This window comes from Pseudonaja textilis, chromosome 2 (assembly GCF_049901715.1).
Source record: "Pseudonaja textilis isolate UNSWEBS1 chromosome 2, rPseTex1.2, whole genome shotgun sequence".
NCBI lineage: Eukaryota > Metazoa > Chordata > Lepidosauria > Squamata > Elapidae > Pseudonaja > Pseudonaja textilis.
The window spans coordinates 225277619-225302869 of NC_141991.1; the positions used below are offsets into that span (position 1 = coordinate 225277619).

The 25251-nt window shown below is 36.3% G+C and overlaps 2 protein-coding genes across 31 annotated transcripts in view; one reads left to right on the forward strand and one right to left on the reverse strand.

The window, feature by feature from the left end:
• Nucleotides 1–981: 981 nt before the first annotated feature.
• Nucleotides 982–24711, forward strand: ANKDD1B (ankyrin repeat and death domain containing 1B). 2 transcript variants are annotated; one of them, XM_026717915.2, is made up of 15 exons: nt 982–1222; nt 3854–3957; nt 6158–6256; nt 7614–7712; nt 7801–7905; nt 9307–9405; nt 11046–11144; nt 11800–11898; nt 12854–12952; nt 14377–14475; nt 15178–15276; nt 17271–17366; nt 19658–19850; nt 22552–22683; nt 24059–24711. In XM_026717915.2, exons 1-15 carry the CDS (start codon nt 1096–1098, stop codon nt 24115–24117), a joined length of 1608 nt encoding a protein of 535 aa, XP_026573700.2. In that variant the 5' UTR covers nt 982–1095; the 3' UTR covers nt 24118–24711. The 2 variants fall into 2 exon arrangements, with proteins under 2 accessions (XP_026573700.2, XP_087783300.1); XM_087927174.1 differs by lacking the exon at nt 982–1222 and adding an exon at nt 1269–1682.
• The window catches only part of POC5 (POC5 centriolar protein), a 31987-nt gene continuing 30581 nt past the window's right edge, over nt 23846–25251 (reverse strand). For all 29 annotated transcript variants that reach the window (XR_015742302.1, XR_015742294.1, XR_015742315.1 and 26 more), the window contains one exon: nt 23846–24130. The gene's annotated coding sequence lies outside the window, so the exon portion shown is untranslated. The remainder of the gene's footprint in view (nt 24131–25251) is intronic.

The following is a 25251-nucleotide window of genomic DNA, read 5'->3' on the forward strand; positions in this document are numbered from 1 at the left end:
GTTTTCCAGCAGTATGCTATACTTTTTGTAAAAATTGTACGTGATGATACGATTACGAGTGCGAGTACGCGATAGAAATGCATACGCTAGGCATCGGCCTGAATGCTTCGTTCCTACTCTCGTTCCGATGCGTAGATTGCTAGCGCCGCCCGCACCGCGGCATCATGACCGGTTGTAGATCTAGACGTCGAATTTTGTTTCTTTGTAAATTTTCTTTCTTCATAACTTGTTTCTCTAATAAAATATTTTTTTCAAAACTTCACAGTCCAAAAATTGGGGGTGGCTTATACAAAGGGGTGCTTATACATGGGGAAATACGGTATGTGTAATGCATATAATTGTGACCATCTTGACTTTTTAAATCATATATCATTGGGACATCCCTCAGTATTGTTCTTTTTTTAGTCTGTTGATTCACAGTGTAAATATTTCAGTAGTGGCAATACTTTAAATTGTGGCAGAGCTAATAAGAATTTGGAAAGGATTGACAGACTGGAAATGCTCTCAGCATCATTTTCAACATCTGCTTACAAAGAAGTTTGGCATTGTGTGGATTTTTTGCAATTCATTGTTAATTAGTTGATGCTGATCAAGCAGAATAATACTAACTACATTTTAGGTAAATGTACAGGAAGAATGCGGATTTAGGGAAATGTTGGCCCTGTAAACTAAATAAATATCTTAATTCCATTAACTGGACAGTTTCTACTGTTTTTTGTGAGTCAAAACGTCATGAAGTTGTAAATTTAGGCCAGCCTCTCATTAGGATTCAGGTCTGAACAATGAGTGATAGCAGGGGTATAAAATAAAATTCAAAATCCAAGATTGGAATCTATTTATTGGGATCCACTGCGACCCCACAGAAGTATGCAAGTTTTCAAGGAATTGTCATCAAGTTTAATATGAAAAGCAGGCTAATCCAGAAAGTATTTCCCTCTCAAATCCATATCTCGCTCGCTGTTGCTCTCTATCACACCTGGTTGTGTCTGGCAGGTGCTTGAAGGGAGTTGTTCCTAGAAAGTGACACACCCGCCCTGGTCTGGGTGGCTTCCTCAGGCGGCCGCTCTCCAGAACGCTGCTTTGACAGGAACCGCAATGGAGGAAATCCGGAGCCGCACCATGAAAGGCCTCGCTGATCTGCGGGGTTTTATCAACCTGACTCCGAAGGAAAACGACAGCTCGAAGGCGGCAGCCGCAGCAGAAGCAGCCAACGCGGAGACTTGTGAGTGTCGGAGAGAGGGAGGCGGAGGGCGGGTCTCTCCAAGCCTTGGTTTGGGCAAGAGCGCCGGTTTGTGGGGCTCTTCCGGCACGCAGCTCTCTTCTTCGAAGCGTGGAGTGCAGCCCAGTCGCCCCTTGAGGATCGTGAGGCGTTGGCCTACTTCGGTTGGATGTTTTTTGTCTGGCCCTTTTTCTGCAAAGGTTCCAGTCATCCCGAAGAGTTCAGAAGCAGGCAAAAGAGCACAGCCGCCCCGGAGGAAATAATCCTCTAGGCAAGGAGACGGATCGACTAGAGCAGCGGTTCGTTTCCTATACGAAATTTCCAATTGAAATCCTAAGACATTTGAAATCCAGTCCAGACCAGATTTGAATTTGAAATTCTCAGGGCTTTCAGAAAAATTTGAATAATCTTTCTTTGAATTACTAAGTGTTCAAATAATCCTTTGAAAACGTTTGAAAGAAGGGTAAGCTTCCAATTTCCTGGAGAGGGATAATTGATATATTTTATTTTGATTTGATTTGATTTGATTTGTCAATTGCTTACAAGATAACAGGTATAAGTATAAACATAGTTATGAATACATAGATACATATAAGAAAAATACAAAAAATAAAAATGCACGCCCCCTACTCTTAGGAAAGGGGTGAGGTCAATAGCAGACAGTCTAAGGTTAAAGTTTTTGGGGTTCGGGGAAGAAACCACAGAGTCAGGTAGAGTATCCCAGACATTGACCACTCTGTTGCTGAAGCTGTATTTCCTGCAATCAAGTTTGGTGCAGTTAACCTTGAGTTTGTATCTCTTGTGTGTTCTTGTATTGTTATATTGTTATGTTATATTGTTATATATAGTTCATTCTAATTTCAATTATGTCGCATGTGGAGTCTTGAGACAAGATAGTTGCCCAAGGTTAAGCAAATTTCATATTATGTGGCAAGCATTTTAAAAAATTCATTTGAATTCAGAGGAAACTTAAAAATACAGGTTTTTTAAAAATTGGAGAGCCAGTTTGATGTAATGGTTTAAGAGATCAGGTTAGAAAAAAGGAGACTTGAGTTCTAGTCTTTCCTTAGGTGCAAAGGTAGTCAGTGACCTTGGGCCTGTCATTCTCTCTCAGCCATAGAAAGGAGGCAATGGCAAACTACTTATGAACTCTAGTGAAGAAAACTGCAAGGACTACTCCAGACAATTGCCCAAAGTCAACTCTTGACTTAAATAACAAAAATCGTCCACACCTTCAACACCCAGACATAATCAAAGAAAAAAAATAATCTGGCCAAAGTATTAGATTTCATAATAGAAAATGGAAACAGCTATTTCATAAGGCTTGTGAACATCAAGTAGCATCATTTTGACTGGTAGTATTATTTGCTGTATTGCAGCTTTTTTCATGATAGCCACAGCAAAGGAGGTGGGCTTGCTCATTCACAAAATTATTTTTATAAATATCAAAACAAGTAAGCTATCTCCTCTGCTAGTTCCTGTCCTTTATCGGAATTTCTTAATTAACTCATTAAACTATCCCCATGTTGCTCTTCTACCAACAATTCAAAGTGACATACAGAAAAAAATATTTTTCTTCTTGATCAGTTTAAGGCAATATATATACATGATATATAACTTTGGGCCAGTTACTCTTCCTCAGCCCAGCCCACCTCATAGGGTGGCTGTTATGGATAACAGGAGCCAGGAGTATGTCTCAGCCAGCCTTCATGTCTAAGAGAGACTTAAAACTCACTAGTACGGTATGTTAACCCCTACATCAATCTGTGAGCTTTCTATAAGAACAAACTGCTTTACAAGGGGAATGTGGAGGGCATAGGGAACAGCTTTGAAGTAGGGTAGGAGGAGCTGGTACCAAAGCAACAGACAGATAAGAGAGATGTAAGCCCTGTCCAAGAATACAAGATAAGTAAATATTACAGATAACAGAGTTGGAAGGGACCTTGTAGGTCATCTAGTCCAAAATACCCCAGACAAATACCATTCTTCTTCCCACAAAGATAAAGTAAGGGAGAGAAAGCACATTCATACTTGCAAGAATCTGTTGCTATAGCTGTTATAATAAAAGTAGTAGTGATCTATATGGCTTTGATTTCTTAGTTTACCTTGTAGAGCTGATATCAAGCCACCCTTGAAAATATCTTGCTTCAGGGGTCCCATAGAAGATGATCTTATGGAGATGGGCCTTTCAGTAGATGGGTTATTCTCACAGATCTTACCAAAAGCACACATTTGTTTCCGAGTAAGTAATCCAGGAGATAATCAGCTGCTGGGTTTTGTAGAGTTTTAAACATGTTAAATTAATTTTTAAATACTTGATTGTAATTATATTTAGGGATATGTGGTCCTATAGAAAACTAAGGAAACAATAATAAAAAACTATGCCCACCTTGCTTAATAGAAGTGTGATATACTAGATTTAGATTCTGTACTAGAATCAGAAGGGTAAAAGTTCAAATCTAACATAGCTGTAATAATCACCAGATGTTTGTGGCTACTATAACCCAGACTGCCTCATGGGAGTATTCTAACAGAAGATTATCAAGGGAAAAGTAAAGTAATTTGAATTTAGACATTTAAGATCATTATCAGAATTTCCTCAGTGTCACAGAAGTTGTGGTCTTTGTTTTGCAGTGCTTCCAGATGAGAAAGAATTTCAACATGCTGCTAAAACTAATAATCTGGATGCTATGGAAAGGTTATTTAGGAAAAAAATTAATATTAATGCTGTAAATGTTGTAAGTATACAAGCACTCTCTGTACTTAATTTATCTAACAAGTGGATTCACATTTCTTCGTTATTTCATTTAATTTAGGAAAAAAATAGTATTTATTCTTTATTCTTTAGGACTTTTATTTGGCTTTCTCCCTGCACTAGATGTGTACAGTTTTGAGAATGGAGGTGAATAGAAGCAAGCACAGTCTTGCTATACCGGTCAGTTGGTCCAACTTTTTGGCCATGCAGTCAAAATTGGGCCAAACATTGAAAAGAGACACTGTGTTGACAATATGAGACTGGGAGACCAAACTTAGGGAATATGCAGCAATGGCAAAATGAATAGTACATATCCAGAACAGAACTTTGAGTAAATTTAAGCAATAATGGCTCCTCTCAGGGGTGGGATTCTACCAGTTCACACCTATTCACTAGAACCGGTTGTTAACATTCCAAGCAGTTTGGAGAACCAGTTGTTAGAAGAAATTACTGGCCTAATCCTGTAAGGAAGGCAGGAAGGAAACATTCTCCTGTTGCTTATAGAAACTGCCTCTCCATTAACCCCTTATTACATTCTTGGCAGGACTAGACTTTCTGTTTCAGGAGCTTCTCTGGAGTTTTTTTCCCCTCCTTTGCTGGCACTTTGCTTGTGTGGAGTGACCATTCAAAGTTATAAAGGCACTGAAAAAAGTGACTTATGACCATTTTCACACTTACGACTGTTGCAGCATCCCCACGAGAGCATCCCCAGTCTTGAGAGGCCAGGAGAGGAGATGCGTGCCTCGATGTGAATGATATTGAGTTGGTTGTGCCCAGCCAATAACATGACCACCAACCCATGCCCATCAACTTAGCCACACCCACAGAACCGATTGTTAAAAAATTCGAATTCCACCCCGGCTCCTCTGTATATTATATATTACATAAAAACATATTTATTTATTTATTTTATATTGCCACCTATTCGCCCATCGCGACTCAAGACAGCTTACACAATGTGCTACATATACTGAGTCATTTAAGTATAGTAGTATGGTATATATGCTACATATACTCAGTCATTTAAGAATCTGTCTTTTAAAGGAAAAGTAATCGATGTAAAGGTAATTTGGAGCAGGTTGAATGTTTATAAAAGTTAAATGCAACCAGAAATATTTTTATTGGACATTCTACCAGAAAAAATAATATAAAGAGATTATATACTTGATTTTACGTCTACTAACTGCAGCTAGAATTGAATATGCTCAACAATGGAAGTGTGATGAGATCCAGACAGGTGAGAAGGTAATTCAGAAAATATTAGAATGTGCAGAAATGGATAGACTAACACTTACTATCAAAGGTAAAGAAGAAACTTAATACTTTTTGACATGGGGCTTATTTTATTGATGGCCAGACAATGAAAACAAAAGTTAGAAAGAAAGGGACATAAAAAGGATAAATGTTAAAATGGAAATTTGTTAAAATGGACAAACAAAATATTGTCATTACAGTATTAATGTTATTGTGATACATGTTATTGTAAACACTCTGATTATGATTGCCTAAAATAATTGTACCCAGACAATTATTGTTCGATTGAAATGGAATTTTTATATATTATACGAATAAAACAAATAAAACTTTAAAAAAAGTTAAATGCAATCAATCACCGTTAGATATAATTGTAAGGTATATAGAACTTAATAGTGTATTTATTCTTCTTCGTTTTATTAATTTGTTTTATTTCTTTATTTTATCTTTTTCTCCTCCTTTTCTTTTCCTTTATATAGTTTGCTTCTGGAACAATAACAAATAATGGCACCATTAATCACCATTAATATTAATCTTTAAAGTTTTATAGAAACTTTTCTTAAAATGATATAACAAACTACCTTTTATACATTTAATTAATTAATAAAACAATGAATTTGGAATTTTGTATAATGGTAAATTATTTGCTTACTAAAATTTTACTGTGTCTTTTTCTATCTTTATCTACATTATTAATTTTAAAATAAAACATAAGCTACACCTTTCCTTGGGCTTATACTGTAGGCGTGGAGGTTTACAAAATGTGGTGTTTTGGGGAAAGTGTTAGGATGATGACCCGTTTAATAATGACCCATTAAACAGGCTTGCTTATTAGCCATAGTTCAATTGGCTCAATTTAAATGCTTCCTATGTCTAATTTTGTGTCTGATTTTCTGTGTTTATTCCCCATGATTTATTTCATGTTTTAGTTGAAGCGCACAGCCCTCCATTTTGCTGTTGCAGGAAATCATATATCTGCAGTTGACTTTCTTCTTCATCACAAAGCTAGAGTTGATATTGCAGATAAGGTATATGCAACTGATTTCTTATTGCTATGTTTATAATAGCTGAAATAGACTGAGAGGCTCTTTTATGGAAAAGAAGGAATCCGCTAGTTTTGTTTTAGACTAACGTATTTTCTTGCAAGGAATTTTTTTTTTAAACAATTTATTCAGGAATTTTAATAATATGTGTGAGTCCAGCAGTTCCCAACCTTTTGGATGCCAGGGACCAGTTCTGTGGAGAGAGGTTTTTCTGTGTGCTGAGGACTTCATTTGTTTGTGTGGCCCAGTTTCTGGCATGCTGTGGATCAGTGGCATGCCACAGACTGGGAGTAGAGCACCTCTGTGTTAGTTTAAAAAGAGGCTACCAGATTCATTCTGATCTTTAGTTAGCATAGACTAAACATCTCTCCTCCTATAATGCATTTATTGAAAACATTACTTTTAATATATCTGATTAATCATGCCCAGGCTATTAGAAAAATTGGATTAATTTGTCATTTAGGGTTTTCCTTCTAAATAGATAAGAAATAAAATGATAGAGCCATTCTAAAGGTGGCTAAAGTCAAAACTGAAGTGCTGTAAGATTCAATGGAAACACTGAAGATTTAGACAAGGGGATAGAAGAGAACACATCAAATTTGCACACAACACCAAGCTGGCAGGACTAGCCAATACTCAAGATACAGAAGGTTCTTGACAGATTTGAACACTAGGCCCTATCTAACAAATAAAATTCAATGGTGAGAAATGTAAAGTTCTACATTTCAGCAAGAAAAACCAAATGCATAGATATAGAATAGGTGGTACCTGGCTCAATAGTACAGTAGTAACTGTGAGAGGGATCTTGCAGTCCTAGTGAACAATCACTTAAATATGATCCAGCAGCGTGTTGCAGCTGCCAAAAAAGCCAATGCAGTCCTAAGCTGCATTAACAGAGGTATAAGAATCAAGATCACACAAAGTGTTAATACCACTTTATAAAGCCTTGATAAGACCACATATGGAATACTGCATCCAGTTTTGGTTGTCATAGTGTAAAAAAAGATGTTGAGACTCTAGAAAGAGTGCAGAGAAGAGAAACAAAGAAGTTTAGGGGACTGGAGGCTAAGATGGTTGCAGGAATTGGGTATGTCTAGCTCAGAGGTCTCCAAACTTGGCAACTTTAAGACTTGTGGACTTCAACTCCCGGAATTCTCCAGCTAGCATAGCTTGATGAAAAGAAGGATTAGGGATGATATGGTAGCAGTGTTCTAGTATCAAAGGGGCTGCCACAAAGATGAATGGGTCAAATTGTTTTCCAATAAAGCAGTTTTAAAAGACTAGTTTTCAATTTCATTGTCTCTTCAAAGTTTATATTTACTTACTTTACTTACTTTTAAAGCATGGCCTTACTGCCATTCATCTTGCTGCATGGTCTGGTAATTTGGAAATAATGCTGATGTTAATTAAAGCAGGAGCTGATCAAAAAGCAAAGAACCAGGTATGTTATTCCAAGATATAAGCCAGCAATGTATACAACAGAAGGATTTTTAATTCTGTTTTCAGTAACTGTTCTTTCTTTTTCTTAGGAAGGCATGAATGTTCTACATTTTGCTGCTAAGAACAATGGTGTTAGAATAGTGAATTATTTTATCCGAGATCTTCACCTGATGGAACTGAATAAACCTGATGAGGTATTATGAGTGCAAAGAATACTACAAGCAATTAGACAATGGATATTAGTAATGTTTCTGTGAATACTTTTATTTAAAATACTGCACATGCTTATAAGTATGGATTCCATTTTTTTTATCTATATTTCATGAATATTGATAGAACAGGCCCTTGTTTTATTCAGTGTTGCTTACAGAGTGAGTCAAAGCTGGCAAAGACAAGACTCTCATGACAGTGTCACCAATCTGTCTTGTCCCTTGGGCCTGAAAAGTGTGTTAATATTACATGTACGTGTATAAGGGACACAATTGTATCACAATGCTATGCCAATCTTTTTGCCATCTTAGATGCACACGCACACAGGCCTATAGATATTGCTAGTATTGTATATTTCAAGCTCCTCTTGATTAACCATATATTATGAATTACATTAACTGATCTTACATATATTCATATTCTCTGCAGTAATTCTGAGCATGCATCAAGATACCTGACTATTGCTGGGCTAAATGCTGCACTTGGCCTATAAATTTGAGGGCTATACTCTGAAAGGCTTGGCTCAAAAATCTAAATTCAATTTAATTTTAATTTAATAAAAATAACATTCAGTTACTCCAATATAATTGATATGATTGACTTCAATTTACGTTATGATTTTCTTTTGTTTCTTTAAATATTGCAAACTGATAGCTCCTTTCTGATGGACTCTTACAAGCTTCGAGGAGCTATGTGTGATCCTGAGGAATTTAATCTAAAAGATTGTGCATATACTGTGGTTCACATCACATATATAGTAATACAAGAAGATTTAAAGATTTGTTTTCTGATTTGAGCAGCATTTAGAAATCTTCCCATTAAAAAACCCTACAGATTTAGAATTAGCATCACTTTAAAGAAGTTAGATCAGGGGTCCCCCACCCCAGGGTCACTGCCTACTATAGGCCCATGAGCTGTTTGAAACCGAGCTGTGGAAATGCACTCCATTTGCACAAGCAGCGAGTGCACGGAGCTACCTGCTCACATGCACTTGCTGGCCACTCATGTTGAACCATCCCCTCTCCCCACACCCCTGCTGGTTTGCAAAGCCATAAAGAATGGGAAACTCTGAGTTATATAATGGAATTGGAAGGCCATTGTTACCTCCTGAGTCAGATTTATTTAGGTAAAATATCCTTCTGGTATGTCTTGTTCAGGTTCATATGGCACTTGTAGCACTACCAGAAGATATTCATGCAGAATTTGAGCGTCATCTTGCTCAGCATTCTTGTAGATCACCTGTAGATAATTTTGTAGTTTGGCTGGGGATTACCTGCAATCCAAAGGGACAAATTATTTCCAACTGGGCTAAAACTTTTGGTAATTAATCTTTGAAGAATACCAGTTTTCTTCCCTAGTGTCTTTTAACTTCACTTTTCTCCCAGAAAGGGAGAAAGCCATTCCTACTGGCAGCTGAAATGGGCCATGAAGAAATGATAGATGAGTTGATTACCCTTAATTTATTCACCTCAGAAAAGGATAAGGTAAGCCTATTTATAAAGAAGGTTCTTTGATTTTTGTATGTCATATACTTAATTGTAAGAGGGTTCTTTTGGGAAATGATGCAGACCACCAATAGACTACTGCTATTGTCCCTGCATTTCTAGAGAGATTTTTTTATTATATTTATTTAAAAGATTTTTTATTATATTTATTAAAAATATATTTATTAAAAAATAAACTTATTTCTGAAATTTATCACTCATGCCAAAGTCCATCTCCTTTAAAGAGTCTTTATAAACAATTGTTTTCTTTTTTGTTGAGCTAGGTTGAGCTAAATACAGTTATTGTATCTTTAGACATCATGTACAATGCCCATCTTGAAGTTAGTTTGCTTCTGTTGCTATCAGCTGCTTTTCTGAACTGCTGAAGTGGCTTTTGCACTATGTTGATGAAGGTGGGAACAGCTGCTATATGCTTGTAGTTTGTCAGTATCTTTGGTGGAGTGAAGTAGCTTCTGGGTTCTGCTTCCTCTTTCAGTTCCTGTGCTGTTGGCTTGCTGTAATCCATACCTGCTCCTTTTTCACACTTCTTTACTAAGCTACATTTCATCATGATATTCTCAACTGCAAATTCTTCCTCTGCTCTGTCACATGATGAGAATCTTTCTCCATCACACACACTGGGCCACGAGTCTAATTCTCTGCTTTAGTGCATATTAAGCATCTCTTATCTTCCACTTAAGCACTTCCAGAGGAAGGGAATCCACCACTTCTCCAGTTATTATATCACTGTTCTTACTGTTAACATTTGTCTAACAATGCAGTACTGCAGGCTACTTCTGTTGACTGCCAGCTGCCTCCAATTTGGCAGTTTGAATCTCACTAGGCTCAAGGTTGACTTAACCTTTCATCCTTCCAAGATCAGTAAAAATGAGGACCCAGATTGTTGGGAGCAATATGCTGACTCTGTAAACTGCTTAGAGAGGGCTGTAAAGCACTGTAAAGTGGTATATAAGTCTGTTATTGCTATTTATTTGAGATGTAGAAAAAAAATCTAAAACTAAAATCAGTAGATAGATTTTTTTTCAGAGATGAAACCACATTCTCTATTTATTGATGTCTAGTGAGCATCGAATGGGCACTGATGCAGGGACAGGGATCCCCAACCGCTGGGCCGCAGCCCACTACTAGGCTGTGAGCCATTTGGAACCAGGCCGCAGAAGCTACATTGCTTTTTAACTGTCTTACATTTGTATTATGTCTACCAGAAGCGTGATTGCATTTTCTGTGGAAAAAACTCAGTAAAAAGTCATATTGGCGTTACATGCAGTGTGTCAATCCTGAGTGACTCTGGGAGAAGGGATTATTTAAAAAGTGAGTGGGGGGAGGGCTTTGTGGCCCACAAGGCAATTTTCTCTCTGCTGCTTTTTACTTCCCCCCCTGAATTTAATTAGCCAAATAATGAAATAATTTGCAAACATATTGAACAGTGTATATATTTTAAAAGCATATTTTATTTGAAATGGCAGATTGTATACTTAGCAAAATACCAATGTACCAAACACCTGCATGCAGTCTTGTATTAAAGATCTAGCATTACGTTTATTATTCTTGGTTAAGAATGTTTATTTTTAGTGATAATTCAAGCCTACATTCTTAGTTGTCTCTGTACATTTTTGTAGGAAGGAAACACTGCCTTGCATCTAGCAGCTAAAAATGGCCACAGAGATGTGTTAGAGATTCTTCTTCAACAGTGGGAAGATATCAATGAACTCAATCAGGTAAAAATACAAGAAATAGACTGAAAGATTCATAAATAAAAATAAAAATAACATCTTTATTTTTAAAAATAAAGAAAGCAACTCATGCTCAAAATTCAGACAGGCTTTTACTCCATGCTGACTGCAGAACAATGGGGCCACACAGGCATAACAGAGCATGGCCGACACCACCCACAGCATTGCATTTTGGACTAACCATTTCTCTGGAGTAGTTTTCAAGAAGATCCCTATGTGGAGTTCATTACTGTAATCCATGTAACTATATCTGCTGTGGATGTTTTGTTTATGTTTTATTATTGACTGGTAAATTGTCATTATTTGGTATCATGTATATTGATTTGGTGATGTACAAATAAAATCAATCATTGTGTATGATCAGTACTAAGGTTACCATTATTTATACAATTTTTCTTTTGCCAATTATTAAACATGAACCACCTTTGAAAAATAAATAAAATAACTGCTGAAATGCAGGCATACATATTTTACAATCCCATATCAAAAGTGTCAATAGAAAAATTACCTTTAATAATCTTCCATTTTATGGAAATTATCTGAAAAATATTCTTACCTCCTATGAGCCAGTATTGGGTAGCTGTATATCAGCAGCTGTACCTGACATTAATGACATATTTCATTTTGTATTGTTCTTCAGAATTGTGAAACACCATTTTATTTGGCTGTTGAAGGAGGCCATGAAAAATGTGCTGACCTCTTACTGGAAGCTGGAAGTGACATCAATATTTTGAACAAAGTATGTAGATACATGTGGTGTTTTTTATTAATTTACTAAGATAATTTTTGTTTTAATTTTTCTTGTTGTAAATTAAAAACCAGATAAATTACTTTTGTAAAATTTGTATTAAAATATAGTAGGGCTGCCAGATCTGGATGGCAAAATCCAGATGATCACTAGATTTTAAGTTCCCTATATGGGAACTTAAACATTTGATGGTGTTCACCTGGATTTTTATAGCCCCAGTTAACTCATCTCTGTCTCATTTTTGTATCTTCTTTATTACTTATTTTTGTAATAAAAAGGAACTTGATGCGACATTAATATATGTTCAAGGAAAATGAAAGAAACAGTAATAAAATTATTAATAGTATCCCTTAAGCATCCCACTAATACAAATTAAGGATATGGAACAGCTATTTGGAAAATTGCAATCATTATTTTTTAAAACTTCATTTTCTGCTTCCCATATCATCCAGCAATAATCCAGTGCAAATTTTCTGAGAAGTAATTTTGTTTACTATGAAGAGTATATACAAATGCAATTTTAGCCTGATAGATTTAGCTAAGGTGGCATGATTTTGATTTGGTAAACTATATTTTTCCCCTTTCTCAACCATTTTCCTTGTTTCATATATCCACATTTCACAGGAAACATTGTGTCTTAAATCATATTTCCTCTGTTTGAGTAGCATTAGAAACTATGGCATAAGCTACCAGAGTTTCTCTATCAGAACTAAATACATAAGGAGATGAGGTAGAAGAGAGTATAAAAACATTATTAATGCATTTGATATGGACTTTGATGAAACATGAAATAACTGCGGCAAAAAATAAGGAATTATTCTCCAAATGTGTTTTCTGGAGATTGGTCTAATTAGTTTTTCTTAAACATTTTTTGTTATTAGCACAACTGTACATATCTTCCAAAAATATATATTATTTTCTCTTCTTTTCAACGTATTTCTTTCAGCAAAATGCCAGTGCATTACATGTTGCAACTCAAAATGGACACACACCTTTGGTCAGATTTCTTATCAGTCATAATATTGATCTGGATACTCAGTCTCAGGTGACTTTTTGTTACTGTTGTTTTCTCATATGTTATATACTTGGCATTTCTTGACATTCTCTGAAAGTGGTGATAGCTACAACCATGCATAATTCAAGACATAAAAAGAGAAGAACCACAGTCTGCCTAAATCAATTAAGCATTCTATTTTCAGTTTTGCTGAGTGAATATTAAAATATGCCAGCTCTGAAATAAAAGATAAGTAAAATAAAGATAAGTAAAAATATTCAGCTGGAGAAATTGTCCATTAATATTTTCAGACATACAATATATGTATCTCATACATTTGCAACAATTGCAAGAGATTCCTCTGCAAAAAATTTGGGTGATGTGCTTGCACCTGCTTTAGCAGTGTAGCAAACACTTGAATCAAAGTGCTCATCCTCCTCATTCGAAAATTCATCACAGAATTTAACTATAAAAAGGTACAGGATGAAAGTTTTGTGCAAACAGCAGTAGCTGTGATTTTTAAAAAGGTTGAATGAAATTACAGTTTTTAAAAACCTGGATTTGAAAAATAGGCAGGGCAAAATTCAGTAGAATTTCTTAATAAAATGAAGTAAAAGTTGTAAAAACTACATGTCCATGTGTATGTGTGACACAATAGAGCATATGCAAATAATTGAGAGATTTTCTATAATTTAACAAAATTGCAAAAAAAAATATCGATTGCAATACTGCTCTTTTAACAGAAACATTAAGACTTTTAGCAATCTATATATGGCTATATTACTTCATAACTAAATAATCCTAATTTATTTAGGACTGTAGGCAAATAGTCTGTATCAGAGCTGTCTACAAAGAGGGCTCAAAAAAGTCAAGATGATGGCCAGTCGTGGTGATCAAAACCTTGCCTTGTGCAGCAATGGATAAAAAAAGGGTGTGCTTCAGTTATATAGTTGTGATCGCCATCTTGACTTTTTTGACCTCTTCTTGGAGGACAGACAGGCTTGGTCTATGCTGTTATAAAAGCTTTACCATCAGCCTGATAGACATAGCTTAGGAGAAGTTTGTTGAATTTGTGAAATTAAAATATCTATGATCAAGAGAGAGGTATTCTAATATTCTAACACGTTTGAAATAAAACAAGTTTGTAGTGGATATAGTACTCATAAAATTCAATTAAAGTAAATGCATGAACTAGCCATCTGAATAGTGGCTTTTAGTGGGATAAGGGAAATTTTGAATAACCTTATTGGAATAATATATTTGATTGTTAACAGATAACAGATAATCAGAGTTGGAAGGGATCTTGTAGGTCATCTACTCCAACCCCGCCTCATCCAAGCGGGAGACCCTACACCATTTCTGACAAATGTTAATACAGGTTTTCATCATATTTTAAAACTTTTCAACCTGGTCAAGCATGATTTCTTATGAATAAATCATATGGTTTCATGATGTTATCTCTCCTCTCTTTACAGAAAAATAATTCTCCTCTACATTTGGCTATCACAAAAAATAACTTATCAGTGATAAATAGTTTAATAAAGGCAAACCATAACATAAATTGCCTAAATAAGGTAAGAAATTATTGTTAGAATCATTTGAACATTGGACACAATATTTTTCTGTGTTTGAGTCTATAAATATTAAAATGCTGATATTAACATATCAGCATTATGATTTGATTTATGGCTTGGCTGCTTATTGTCCAGACTACTGCTTTGACTTCAAACTCTCAAATTTCCATGAAACCAATACAACCCTCTGAGACAAAATTACCAGGGAAATACTCCTTGGATTTTTAACAAAAGTAAAGAGAAAATCTCCATTTTAGAAGTTCAGCTTCTTAGCTCCTGGGACATCCAGCTACTTTTCCTAATTTCCACATAAATCCATACAGAGAAGCAAACAACAACATTGCCACGTTTTTTTTAGAAAAAGCTTGAATAACATGTTTATTCTGATTTTTAAAATATTCCAGAATATTTTAGGCAGAAATTAATACATTTAAAACAATTACAATTAAAAAAATAGATACTGATTTGGATGGATACACATTTGGAATTAAATTGGATGGGAGAAAGGGGATTGCCATTGAGAAAGTGCACTGCCTGGTCTATATCTCTCTATATTTGCAAGAAGAGGAAACTTGCAACAGGCCCTGAGCCAAACTTATTCATTGCCATATTAATTCCATTCTTTGCATGGTGCGGATATTCTTTGTTACATTTTTCTAATGCAAAAGATTTCTGAATAATGTTATCCTTTACATCTACAAGAAACATCAAACACCTTTACATCTGGCAGCAGACCTTGGAAATGTGGAAATAATAGAAACGTTGCTAAAGGCAGGCTGTGACTTCAGCATGGTAGATAAGGTATTCGTGATTCTATTAAAATGCATTTCTCCTGCATGTCTTGGTTTGGTTTTCAGATTATCCCTTATTAAAATAGAATTCTTGACTTACATTAAAACTTGCAACAGGGATAATAGGATAAGACCTGTGGTATCAGACATAAAATAATAGTATTTTTTCTTCGTATTTCTGACATAAAGTAGTACAGATCCTTGAGTTACAATTGTAAGGGAGCCTGCCCATTATGGTTGAAAATTGGGAGGACAGTTAAGTGAACCACCTATTTTAACAACATCCCCATCTATGGTTTTCCCAATGCATTTGTTAAATGAACATATGGTTTGTTAAGTGGAAAATCAGGCTTCTAAATCTAAGTAGCTGAATTCTTTAATTATAATTCTATAGTCCCATTACAAACACCATTCTTAACATTTTGGTTATATTCACACAATATAATTAACAGGGGTACCAAGTTGTTCCATTTCCTGGGATCACACACTACCTTAAGCACAAACTAATTAAACATGTCAGGTTGCATTTCACTAAACCAAATCAAAAATTTGGCAACTGCAAGACAGAAGTTCCTAGAAATGAGATGGTTCCATTTCTCTATTCTCTTCTGAGGCTTCTTGGATTTTTTTAATGTTCCAGAATGCATTCAGCAAGAGGGAAATTATTTTGACAAGTAAGACAGATAGACTAAATATTTTTCAGAGGAGTTTGCATAGAGAGTACCAAAAAAAAAAAGCCAGAATATTGGTCAAAGTAGCACACTCTTTTTAGGTATATTAAAAAGGGGTGGAGCTGTTGTATCCTGTGGTTCTGCTATCATTAATAAGACTGGTTACACAATTTTGCAATGGAGGCAAATTATTGTGCAGTGATGGAAAAAACAACCACTCATTTCTGTCTACCATGAGCTGAGGCTGAAGTTGGGGAAGGAACTAAGTTGTAAGAGATGGCTATATTACATATTTATCTCTATTCAGAGCCTAATATACAATCCACTCTTGCTTTACTAAGATTACCCATTCTGGATTACTTGCAGCACCTGGTCCAAGAAGTTTCTAGAAAAGTGAGATACTCCTCCCTCCTTTCACATCTCATTTGATTTTTCTACATACCCGTCACTATTCCATACATAAATTGGTGTTAGTGCTGGTTGAAGCAGGAGGGCACGAATTCCAGTCAGATGACATAATGCATGATCTTCTCACTTCAGAGTGTGTACCACAATATGATGTGCCAGCAGCCATGTTGGCAATCTGCTCATTAGGCACCGCTCCACAACCATGCACACAATCTGCTAATGTGACTTGCAACACACCATGCATGCACTCTTGGAGGGAAGTGTAAATGGGATTTCAGAGAGTTGTATCTTTCAGCTGACAGCTTTTGCCTGTCGGCCATTACCCACTGAAAGTGACCAATGTGTACTGGGCAGATTATTAGCTCAATTACTACCAAAGCACTCATGTCATGTGTAAGGTTATTTATTGGAAGAAAATGGAAAACATCAATTTAAATTAGAAAAAAAAGTGCTTTTTGTTATGGGGATGGGAAGAAAGCTGTATTGTGAAGGTGTCCTTCAAGAACTACTATCCAGACAACATTGAGCCAAAGTGGGGCATGTAAATGTACCTACAGCCACTAACTCGTTTTTTTAAAAAGTCTACTCAAAATTCTACAAATTTAATAGGTCGGAAGTACTTGCACTTTTACACGGAATAGTAAAATGTAGTACCGTAGTTGGCTGGTTTGCAGGATTTTAAACTTTTAAAGAGGGAAATAGAGAATCCATGGAAACATTTTACCTACTTGGATACAGAATTATATTTAGATTGCTATAAAAATTGTGTGCTGCTGGTCAAAATAACTTTTTAAAAAAACACTTATGATACTGGTACGTGGTGGTGAGATTAGAGAATTTTGCAACGTATTCTGTGCCTTAGCACATATTTTGTGTGTGTGTGTGTGTTCCTTTAGTTTAATAACTGACAATGTTTACATTTTAGCAAGGAAAAACTGCACTTGCTGTAGCATCCAGAAGCAATCATGCCTTAGTTGTAGACATGATTATAAAAGCAGAGAGATACTACATCTGGAAACAGGTAGGACACAACTTATTTAGCTTTTCTGGTCAAGCATGTTTCTCGATTATATTGAATTTCATGAGAAAAATAACTTATTTTAGTCCTGGAGTTTGAAGCTTCCTTGAAGAACTGGTTGGAAATCTTAGACCAGAAATATCCCATTTCTTTCTTTTCCCTTTCCACTTTGCCCAGCAGCCCTTCCTCATGCCATCGTGATAAGATTAAATAAAAATAAGATAAAGTTAAATTCTTAGGTTGCTTTTTAACTTTTTTTACTAACGATGTCTTGACTTTCCAGTTTTCTTCCTTAGATGATAGTGTTAAAAACTGACAGAAGAAATAATTGTATTTGTAGAAGTGTAGTTTCCAAAGATAATTTTCATAAGTCTAATCCAAAATATGTCTACTTAGATATGTTGGCTGCTGTCAGGTGTGAAAGACCAGGCCCATATGTGAAGATCCAATAAACTGGTTTATTGCTGTCTGTGCATAAGAATATTCTCAACTAACAGCACCTGCTTGGAATTAGATAAGGGTCCACAGAATTCAAGGGGTTTGGACTTAGTCTGCTTGTGGCTACATAGGGATTCTAGGCTGATCTCCCTTTTGATTCCACTCTCAAGTTCTGCCACACTTCCTATATTGTGCGTATTACAAACCAGAAAGCTAGATAAGGCAACGATCATGTAGATAAATACCAAATATATTATCATCAGCCTTCCTAATCTCGTCACTAATTACCTCCTTGAATTAAGGTGTCATCTGTGTTGATACTAATGCAATATTTTGACAGCTTATTGGTTGAACCTCCCTCCCTTCTCTGTGGTCATTGTACCTTTCTCATTCCAGTAATATGGGACCCTGGACTTGTTCCATGTTCCAACCCTAGCTGCCTCTTTCCTTGACACTCCTGGGCAAAGATCTGTAAAGCAGGACCCACAGATATATGGCAAATTTATTCAGCCTTTCACTGTATAAACTTGTAAAACCTCCATTTTTGCTGAAGAGACCAAGGCGGGTTTTACTGTATGCCGTTACTTTCTCTTGCTGAAAACAACTGAAGATAGAGGACAGAGTAGGAGTTGCAAATAAAATAGCTTTAATTTGGGCTTACCTGGCTTTCTTAATGCTGTGTGATAATATTAACTATATTGATAGGGAAATATACATCTTCCCAGTTGTCTTATGTGTAAACCTGATATGGGTAAGATTTTTTTAGCAACTGTTTTGTACCATAGGGAATAGAAGGGGCTGCTTTGGAACCTAGATAAATATATTTTCTAATCTTACTACAAACACAGGCAAAGGAAGAAAATGATATTTCATTACAAAGAGTGGCTAAAGAAAATAAGAATTGATTTTTGAGCAAAGAAAGTGCCTCTCTATAAATGTTTGTTACAGGCAAACAGGGAGAGCTCACTTCCACAATATATTCCCTATGATGTTATAAGATATTTCCTTATCAGTGGAAAATAACTTTGTGCAGATAATATATAAAAGAAGTAGGACAATTTGGGGGAAGCAGAGTACACTGCATGTATTTTTTAAAGTCCCAAAGCATGACTTGTGAGCAAATTTCCTCTGGTCTTATTTATTTAGTGTATGGCATGTGTTAGGCAGGGATCACCAAGGTGGCTGGCTGCCTCTGTGAAACAATTTTTTTCAGGCAATGTTATCTTCACCCGTGGGACGCCTGAATGCCAGTAGGCATTTGGGGGAGGCTCCTTTCTTGTCCCTATGTGGTTTATTCACTCACAGGAATCGAACCGCTGAGCTGCCGAACTCAGCAGTATGCAGGCCCAGATGCTTACCATGTGAGCCACCGTGACCCCTTTCCTCTAGTCCTCTGGTCTAAGACAGTAATAAATCGATTGACTGAGCAGACTTCAGCATTGTTGAGCCTCTACTTTTACTAGTACTCCAAGATACATCAGCCAGAGCCTGGTGAACGAGGCATATAAAACTGAAGAAATGAATACCTCTGAAGGATTTGATGTTCAGTACAAATACCTAGAGAGCCAGTTTGACATAATGGTTAAAACATCAGGCTAAAAGCTGAGTTCTATCCTGCTTTTGGCACCTGAGCCAGTTACTTTCTCAGTCCTGGGAAGGATCCAATGGTAAACTATTTCCGAAAAATCTTGTTGGACATAATTCAATTGGACATAGTTGAACAGAAGGAAAGAAAAACATGTATCTACATTATTAACATTTGTAAAATATTTAGAATATCCAAATATTGTAGTTCTTTGAGAGTGAAAGCAATTATTGAAGAATACATGATTTAATCTCTGAAATTTCCTTTGCAGGAGCATCACTGTAACGATGTGTCAAATATTAGTGTATCTTTTAAACAAGATCACAGCATACAGACCAAACAGTTCCGTGCGTCTCTTTGGAATCTAGCATATAATAGGTTAAAAATGCGAGAATGGGTAAAACTGGCACAGTTTTGGAAGTTTACAAATGAACAAATCAAAGCAATAGAAGAACAGTGGACAGGTAACTTGCTGAATTTTTTTTTTAAAAAAAAAACGTGTTCCCATTCCAAATACAGGAAACTTAACTAAAATCTAAGTTGGTATTTCTGAGAGAGAGAGATTTCTTTCTTTATAAATCTCAATCCTTGGAGTGTTTTTTAAAAAGAATTGAATAGGGAAGAAAATCGGAATAACTACTGGATATTCTTGCAAATGTTGTTGCTAACATAGAAAAATTGATATGTGATTGTATGTGCGCTTAAAGAAAAATAAAATGCAATTTCATTATAGTATGTTGAATGTATTAAAGAGACTAGGACTTAAGGTCATTAAAAATCCTCCTCCTTTCAGCTTTAATGAGACTGTCACTATAGCTTTCATTTTGTGAAGTTTCTTAAAGGTGTATATCACAAAGGCCAATCAAAATTCAAGGCACTTTAGACCCCACCTTTATGAGCTTCATCACTATCCAAGCTCAGTTTTCAGTATATGTTATATCAGGTATCTATTTCAATATTTACATTTCTTCAGAATAGATTAAGTAAAAGGCACTTTGGAAATTGATGATTCTTTTAGTTTTTGCTGCAAACAAGCCAGGACTGCATTGCAGACAGGCGATAGGTGGTGTCATATACCTCCCACTCTATTGATGGAGGACTGTTCAGTTCTAACATAGATGGGCTCTTTTACCCTCTTTCAAACTACCTATCTACAATGGAGTCCTTTCAAAAGTTCCAAGAAGATTCCACAACCATTTGTATTCTGATTCAGGTGACCCTGAGGACAGAGAAACCCCCAAGCGGCCTCAAAGCTCTCCCAGAGAGTGCCAACATCCAGATGATTGCAAAGAAATACAATCCTTCCACTCCCACTCCACCATCCTGTCAGAACCCATCCTTCCATCCTCCCACCATTTAGTGTCAACTGTCAATACTTACTGTAAACTTTTATCCCGCCACCATCCAGTCACAACTGATGAAGCTTCTTGGATGAGAAACAAATCTACTTCTTCAAAAAGCACTTCAGTTGCCTTTTGAAAAAGCACCTTTGAGACAACTACAACCTGGATGACTGAGAATCTCCCGAGACCACGGGTGTCAAACTTGATTTCATTGAGGGCCACATCAGTGTTGTGCTTGACTTGGCGGGGGGCAAGGTGTGTATGGCCAGCTCGACATCACTCATGTCGAGGTCACCTGTGGTGGCCCAAGCATTCTGCCAGAGAAAACAGGCTCCCTAGCTCTGTTTTCGGCTGCCACAGCCTCCTGCAACCCTCTGCCAGCGAAAACAGAGCTCGGGAGGGCCATGTGTGGCCCTTCTTAGCTCCATTTTCACTGGCAGAGACACCGCGGGCCAGTCCTTCACTGTTTCCAGAGCGGCCCCATGGGCCAGATCTAAACACCCCATGGGCCAGATCCAGCCCCTGGGCCTTGAGTTTGACAATCCTGCCCTAGACAATTATATTCCTTCATCAAGATTTCATAAACATCCAATTAGTATATATGAAATAGGGACCTCATTCCATTACAATATGTGAAAAACTTTTTTTTTTCTACTTGATTACTCTTCAACTATAGGATTGGACTAGGCATAAAAACACTATAGGAGGACTATTCCTCCTTTACTGTTGAAGATCTAGGAACCTCCACTGATAAAAACAGACAAAGCATCTTTATCGCTTGATAAAAACAGAATACAGACTTTTCCCTTTGACTGTGATCTAAAAAAAGCTACTTTGCATCCCAACTGATTGTCCTTTCAGCACCTGTATTTATTGATTCCCCAGACCAGCTTAAACCTACAATATTTTATTTATATCTTAAGAGGAGGCCTTTCTCCAAGTGCTTTGGTAAGATAAATGCATTAGGAAGAGGTGCTTTCTATGACATGAACATACTCTGATCTTTCAAAGGCGATTCAGTTTTAACTAAAAAATAAAATGTTTTGATTGCCCCAGGATTTTGTTTATATGTTGATGTCCTTTGTACATCTTTCAGCTGGTTGAATTCTGTCCTATTTAATATTGTGGGACAGCTTAGAAGCTTATTATTTTATATTGTTGGTATTTTAAACTTTAGCTACTGCCCCGGAGCACACTTTCTGATATGAAAAATAACTCTTTTTGTTTTGTTTCCATAGAGCACTAAAATACCTAACTATGAGGAGAGGGGCAATAGAACCCTCCCCAAATGAATATCCAACTGTAGATGGGAACACCAAAGCTGTTTAATCCTTTCTGTTCCTGTTATTATTTTCTCAAAATCATACTTGCCAAAGCCACTGTCTCACCCACAGAAAGATACAGAATCTCCATAACTTTCATCCTAGATAGCAAAAATAATTAAGGAAATAACATTTTGACTGCTAATGTGGTGAGGTGGAGGGGGGCCCCTGAATAACAGACTCCTAATATAAAAAAAGACTAATGTCATCAGTTTTTTATGTCTCATTTGTGTAATATCGTCCTTAACATTTCTGTCTTTGCAATTTCTATAGTAGTAGATCTCTTCATATTTCCCTTTAAGAATTAGTGGAGGGAACAAGGGGCTTAATAGGCTTGATTTTCATTATGCTGTACCCCTACTAATCTCTTCCACCTTCCCTTTCCAACAAAAAAGTTTAAGAATTTAGGGTAAACTCTTGAAACAAACCTTTGCAGCCAAAATGTGACATAGAAGCATTTCTCCAAACAGTAGACTAACATTTCGTATATTATCCTCTAGGGAAAAAGAGCTACAAGGAACATGGATACAGAATGTTTCTTATCTGGTTACATGGTGTTCTGATAGCTGGCCAGAATCCTATTAAACATTTATATGAGGATCTGATAAGCATGGGATTTCCACAACTGGCTGGTGAGCAATTGTTGTAAGCATCATACTTAGAGCCTGTTAGAGTAGTTCACCTTTCCCTTTTGGAAAAGATTCAGGACAAAGAAAGTTAGATTACAGAGAGCAGATTTACAGGCATGCTCTTACCTGAAAGGGTCTTCAAACAATACTTTTTTAGTGAGAAGCCCCTTAAAAACACTTGAAGCAGCTTGTTTCCACATGATGAACCAAATGACATCATTCACCTAGTTCTTATTATCCAGTCCTGCTCCAGCAGAATAGCTTGCTATGGTAAAAGCCAGGAGATTCCATATTTCAAACAGGGAGAGTTTCTAGACCAGTGTTTTTCAACCTTAGCCACTTTAAGACATGTGGACTTCAATTGTCAGAGTTCTCCAGGCCAGCATGACTAGGTGACTTGAGGCTACTCACCCAACCTACCACACAGGGAGTTTGTTATGGAGGGAAATAGGAGGAGAGAGCATTGGGTATGCTGCTGAATAAAAGGGAAATATAAATCAAATAGAGAGGCAATGCAGAGAAGAAGAACATGCTCTTTTAAGGGAAAAAAAGGCAACATAAGTATGCTGGACAGGCAGAAGTATAATCAAACTTTCTAACAAATAAAACAAGAACCTGCAAATACAGGTAGTCCTTAACTTATGACCACAATTGAGGCCAGAATTTCTGTTGCCGAGTGAAAAATTTGTTGTGAGTTTTGCCCCATTTTGCGACTTTTCTTGCCACATTTGTTAAGTGAATCACTGCAATTGTTAACTTAGTAACATGGTTGTTAAGTGAATCTGCCTTCCCCATTGACTTTTGCTTGTCAGGAGATTGCAAAAGAGGACCTGGGACTCTGCAACTGACATAAATGTGAACCTGCTATCAAGCATTCAAATGTAAACCATCTGACCATGGGGATGTTGCAATGGTTAGAAGTGTGAAAAGTTACCTTTTTCAGTGCCATTGTAACTTCAATCGGTCATTTAAGGACCACCTATATAATTATGGATAACTATGAATATATTTCTAGGCAAAACCCACGCTCAGTGTGTTTGATGGAATTATTTCTAGGAAAGCACAGAATTGCAACTGAAAAGCCTGTTGACTTTGTAAGCTTATAAGAAACGAAGTGGTAGTAAGCGGGCCAATTTCTTCCTAGAATAAAAGCAAAGAAGCCAGGTTTATTTTGAGACAGGTTTGTTTCAGCTTCATCAATCGGTAATGATTTTAGTTTAATTTTAAACGGCTACATGTATATTTTGTTTAAAATTGCAGCAGATGGTCTTGAGTGGCTACTAAACTTTGAATATTATGTCTGAATCTATTTACATCTCAAAAAGATTAAAGGCGTGTTGTATTTTCTGAATTCTAACAAGAATATATCCTCTTGCAGAAAAGTTCAGAGCAGAAAATAATGCTGGCACAGAATCCAAGAAATGCTCGGTTTCATGAAATTCAAGGGAATCTGAAGCAATGAAATAGGAGAATAAATGAGTATTAAAATATTATTTATAATCAAATTCTCCAATGTTTCTCTATAAAGAAAGCTTATCTTCTCACCACTTCTATAATATCTCCCACCCCATCAACTCCCCATCCCCATGCTGACTAGGACTTCTCCACCTCCATTGGCTCTTTCCAATCCCAATTCACCATTCAGAAATTTCCAGCTTTCCGATTCATTTTTAAAAATCTTGAGTGGCTGTATCCCACTCACAAGGAGTGACCTAATTTGGAGGTGGAAAAAGAATATGGGGTTATGTGACTTCTTGGGTTCCAAAAGCCGTGGGGAAATGAATGTGGCAGTGGCTGAAGATCTGCTTGAAAATAATTTCAGTCAATGATAGATTTTTTTTTTCCCTGTGAATGGCTGATAATTCCTGTAGGAATCCACTTGCACCTGGGGGCATATTTGCAACTCTGCCATGCAATCTGTACATAATACTCTCAGTTAATTTTTTGCAGAATAAAACATTTCTTGAAATGATTGCTTCCACAAGTATACTTCTTTTTAATATTTGATATTTTAAATAAAGCATTTTCTAAAAATCCTCATGTGAAAACAGTAGCATGTTGTATTATGAACAAAACAAATGAAGTAGGATTTAAAGGATGAGACAAACTCTGTCTTCAAGCACTATCGTTTCATAATCAAATGCCTTTGACTTTGTGTTTGAGACCATTTGAGTAGAAATCTATACAGGGAAATATGACAGACAGCCATACCAAGTAAAAAAAGTGCATCCTTGAATGTAAGATAGTAATTATAAGATATTTAAATTGCAATCCTAGGCACATTTTTCCAGTAATAATGTAGAATATAGAAAGAAATGCATGAACAAAAAATTAGAGGAAAAAAGCAGAAGAATTTTGGTTGGATGATATTGATGAGATCCTGAAGTTTAATGGACAGAAGCAGTATGAATTGGTGGATGGGTGCGGTAGAAAACTGGCATGCAAGGATAGAAAATATGGGAAAACGTATTTGTTTTTCCCTATTTTCTGCCTCAAACTTATTTTGCTTAGTATTTATTTCTTTTGCACCCACAAATGAGAGTATCATGTATGTGTGTGTGTATGTATGAA